Source organism: Gallus gallus, chromosome 21 (assembly GCF_016699485.2).
Source record: "Gallus gallus isolate bGalGal1 chromosome 21, bGalGal1.mat.broiler.GRCg7b, whole genome shotgun sequence".
Taxonomy (NCBI): Eukaryota; Metazoa; Chordata; class Aves; order Galliformes; family Phasianidae; genus Gallus; species Gallus gallus.
This window is the reverse complement of record NC_052552.1, coordinates 6548402-6552493: the sequence shown is the minus strand read 5'-3', so window position 1 is coordinate 6552493 and position 4092 is coordinate 6548402. Positions and strand designations below refer to the sequence as shown.

The 4092-nt window shown below is 63.0% G+C and overlaps 1 protein-coding gene across 11 annotated transcripts in view; it reads right to left on the bottom strand.

The window, feature by feature from the left end:
- Positions 1-685: 685 nt before the first annotated feature.
- Positions 686-4092, bottom strand: part of HSPG2 (heparan sulfate proteoglycan 2) — a 30385-nt gene continuing 26978 nt past the window's right edge. For all 11 annotated transcript variants that reach the window (XM_015297260.4, XM_040651433.2, XM_040651439.2 and 8 more), the window contains 10 exons: positions 3646-3878; positions 3393-3570; positions 3105-3227; positions 2978-3031; positions 2800-2875; positions 2180-2258; positions 2032-2093; positions 1872-1955; positions 1703-1806; positions 686-1157 (listed from right to left, as the gene is read on the bottom strand). In XM_015297260.4, coding sequence (XP_015152746.3) covers positions 994-1157; positions 1703-1806; positions 1872-1955; positions 2032-2093; positions 2180-2258; positions 2800-2875; positions 2978-3031; positions 3105-3227; positions 3393-3570; positions 3646-3878 — 1157 coding nt within the window. In that variant the 3' untranslated portion in view covers positions 686-993. The remainder of the gene's footprint in view (positions 1158-1702; positions 1807-1871; positions 1956-2031; positions 2094-2179; positions 2259-2799; positions 2876-2977; positions 3032-3104; positions 3228-3392; positions 3571-3645; positions 3879-4092) is intronic.

Below are 4092 nucleotides of genomic sequence, written 5' to 3'. Positions count from 1 at the left end.
GGTGACGCCACACGCGCGACGCGGTAACGCCCGACGTGGCGCGAGTTGCTAACGTCACATCCTGCGCGCCGCAATGGGCGAAGCCTGCTTCCGGCAAGGTTTACTTCCGGCGGGGCCTACCTCCGGCCGCCATTACGAGGCCCGGCGGCCGTACTACAGCGCTTGGGTCGGGCCAACTTGATCCCCGCGTCCGCCAACTCCGCTCCGCGCCGTCTCACGCACCCCCCTCAGGGCTCTGCAGCCACTTCCATACCTCCTCGGACCCTATACCCAATCTCCTCCACACCCAATGCCTCCGGAGCCCTGTATTTGTACCCCTCACCTTCATGTCCGCGTCTGGGCTCCCAGAGACCCCATATTCAACCCCTCCAGACCCTCCCGTGCTCCTACATCCACCTATCCCGGGTCCCCATAGCTGCACCCACAATCCCCCCTTATCAATCCCCCAGATCCATATACTCTGCTGCCGTAAGCATCTGCTCCAGGCCCCCCACGTACTCAGCAACATACCCACACCTCCCTGCACCCTCTTACCAACCCCACACCTTCACACCCCACCCAAAGCACCAGCTTCCCCCCCCCTCCTCCTCAACACAGACCCCAGTACCACTTGGAGCCCTGTGCCCCTCGTTCTTCCTGGATTTCAGATGACAGCCCAGGTACAGACCCACACACAGCCCCCACGCTCGTTCTCTCTCCTTTAATGGGTGTCCCAGCACAGGGGGATTGGGGGGGCCCGCTGCCCCCGCCAACACCCACGATTGTCCCTTGCGCCTCCCACCCAGGTGCCACCCCAGGAGGCACCTGAGCGGCCCGGCCGCCCCAGCATGGCTTGGGTTGGGAGTGGGGAGGGGGGGTGTAAACATTGTTGTGGGGTCCCGGCCCCCCCAGAGCCATCCCAGGGCAGCAAAGCACCGTTTTCTCGTGGCTTTTTGGAAAAATAATAAACCCGACAAAACTCGTCCCCCAAGCTGCGTGGGGGTAAGCGGGGGGCTAGGAGGGGCAGGGGACAACAGCAGAGCCCCCCACCGCGCCATGCCGCAGGTCAGTGGGGTGCCGGGGGGTCCCCGCAGGTGCCAGCACCAGGCCCCGCACACATCCCGACACACCGGTGAGGAACTTGCCGGCTGTGAGGCTGCGGGGGTCTGGGGCACCGCCTGCAGGAGTGGGGACGTGTGAGTGTGGGAACATGAGGACACAGCACCCCACGGTCCTCATGCAGGTCTGCTTCCCATGTCCTGTCCCACATCCCAAGTCGCATCCCAGCACCACGTCCCGTTTCCATGTCCCCTCTCTTGTCCTATCCCATGTCCCATCCCATATCCCACATCATGTCTCATCATATGTCCCCTCCCACGTCCCACCCCATGCCATGTCCCATTCCACACCACACCATGTACAATCTTACATTCACACCCCCAGTGCCTCATCATGTCCCATCCCACATCCATGTCCCCTTGTGTCCCATCCCGTCTTTGGTGTCCCATCATGTCCCGTTATTTGTAGCATCCTCTGCCCTGTGTCCCATCCTGTACCCACACCGTGTCCTACCCCATACAGTCTCCTATGTTCTCCCTCCACCATACTCCATTATGTCCCATCATATATCCTGTCCTGTGTGTACTGTGCCCCCTCCCATGTCCCATGTCCCATCCCACGCCCCATCCCACACCCTGTACCCCCACTCTCCATATCTCCATACCGACGTAGACGTTGCCCTGGGTGTTGGCCATGACATTGGTTCCTGGGGACTCTCCAAACACCGGCTCCTCCCCATCCACCTGCAGCCACCCGCGTCGGCCCTGCCTGTGGGGCAGCATCAGCACCCGTGTCCCAACCCTAACCCCCACACCACTGTGTCCCGGCCCCACCTGGCCGCCATCACATGGTGCCACTCGCCATCATTGACGGGGTCTTCGGAGACGATGGTGGCCTCGCCGCTGCCCAGCTGGTAGCTGTGGGGACATGGGGCTGAGCATGGGGACACATGGGTGGCGTGGGGCCCCAAGGGACACAGGTGTCCCCCCTCACCTGAACACCAGGTGCCCATTCTTCAGACCCAGCCCCACGAAGTCTTTGGCTTTGCCACTCTCCTGTGGGCACATCGGGGCCGTGAGCGGGATGGGGACAATCCCGTCCCCTCTCTGGAGCTGGACACCCTGGCCCTGTCCCCGCTCACCGTCCCATGCCACAGCAGCAGCCCCTCAGTGCTGCTTGTCCTCAGCTCTAGCTCAATGGTGTCCTGCAAATCGGGTGCGCTGCAACGAGAGGGGCCGGGCATGGGTGCAGAGCCTGGGAGAGCGCAACACCATGGGTGCAAGAATGCAGTGGGTGCAAGAAATAAAGGGTGCAGAAATGCAATGGATTCAAGAACGCAGCAAGTACAACGCAATGGGTGCAAGAATGCAATGGGTACAAGGATGAATTGGGTGCAACACAGCAGGAGGGGTGCTAAGTCATGATGGCTGCGATGCTGCAGGAAGGAATGCAGCACCATAATGGGTGCAATGCTGCAGGATAGAGTGCAGCAGCCTTGAAGGGTGCAATACCACGGGAAAGGTGCAACGCTGTGATTGGGGCGATGTGGTGGCAAGGGCACAGCACGTTGGGAAGGATGCAGCGCTACAATGGGCGCAGCACCAGGAGAAAGGTCCAATGCAGCAAAGGAAATGCTGCAGGAAAGGGGCGCAGCACCCCCCGTGGGTTCAGTGCCAGGGGAAAGGTGCAGTGCAGCGGGAAAAGGTGCAACACTGTGATGGGTGCAATGCCACAAGGGTCCCGGTCCCTGCTGTCACTCACCCACGGGGGAAGAGGTGGCCGGGCAGGGCCAGGTAGGAGCCCTCACGGAACATGGCGCTGAACTGCCCCGGGGTGTCTGCAGGGAGATGGGGTGAGGAGGCACTGCTGAGCACATCCCCAGCAGCAGGTTTGGGTGCAAAAAGGGAAAAACAGGTGCACAGCACCCTGGGGAGCGTACCGCTGCCACCGCTGCCCTCCTGCCAGTCCTGGTCCAGCTCTGACAGCGCCGCACCTGCGGGCAAGAGGGTGATGGGAACTGGTGGCACACCCCCACATGTCCCCATGTCCCCACACCCCCAGCTCACCATGCTGGCAGTAGGGGCCAGCGTAACCCTTGGGGCAGATGCAGCCGTTGTCCTTGCAGGTGCCACCATGCAGGCAGGGGTTGTGCTCCAGGCATCGGTCAGCCACCCGCTCGCAGCGCGGCCCTGGGGACATGATGGTGGCACATGGTGACACAGGCACACAGGGTCTTGGCACCTCCCACGCCCGCTCACACACGGAGCACGCAAGCACAGCACACACACACTGCACACACACCAGGTGCATGCACACACCAGGTGCATGCACACACCCAGCCCCACAGTGCTCACCGCTGAAGCCGGGGGTGCAGAGGCAGCGGAAGGGCGGGCTGCTGGCGGGCAGGGGCAGACAGCGGCCGCCGTGCAGGCAGGGTGCGTGCAGGCAGGGTGAGCTCTGCCCACACTGCCCCACACCCCGGCTGCGCAGGAAGCTGTATGACAGATCCACCTTCTTCCCATTGATGGAGACCTGCACCAGACACGGGGGTTTAACCCATGGCACCACGCACCCAGGGCACCCCGCATCAGTGCCCAGGCGGCTCACCTCACCGATGCACCCCTGGAAGGAGGCGTTGGTGGGGGGCCTCAGGGGGGGCTCCACTCCCCCGAGGTAGAGAGGGCTGCGCAGGTTGAGCCCCTGGCTCTTGCCAGGTGAGGAGCGCTGCACCGGGGCGCCACCGTCCACCGTCATCGTCCCATCTTTGTGCACCCGCTCAGCTGTCACCCGGTGCCAGCGGCCCAGCGCCACCGGCTCAACGCTCCGCAGCACCGCCGTGCCTGCAGTGTGGCAGGATGATGCCATGACTCGGCACTGCCATCACCCCCAGGAAAGCTCGGGGGCACCAGGACTGTTTGGGGACCCTGGTGGTGCTTGGGGACCTGAGTGATGCCCTGAATGATGCTTGGGAACCCCAGGGATATGCTGGGACCCATGTGGTGCTCTGAGACCCCAACCGTGTCTGGACACCCCATGGCCACCAGGAGACCCAAT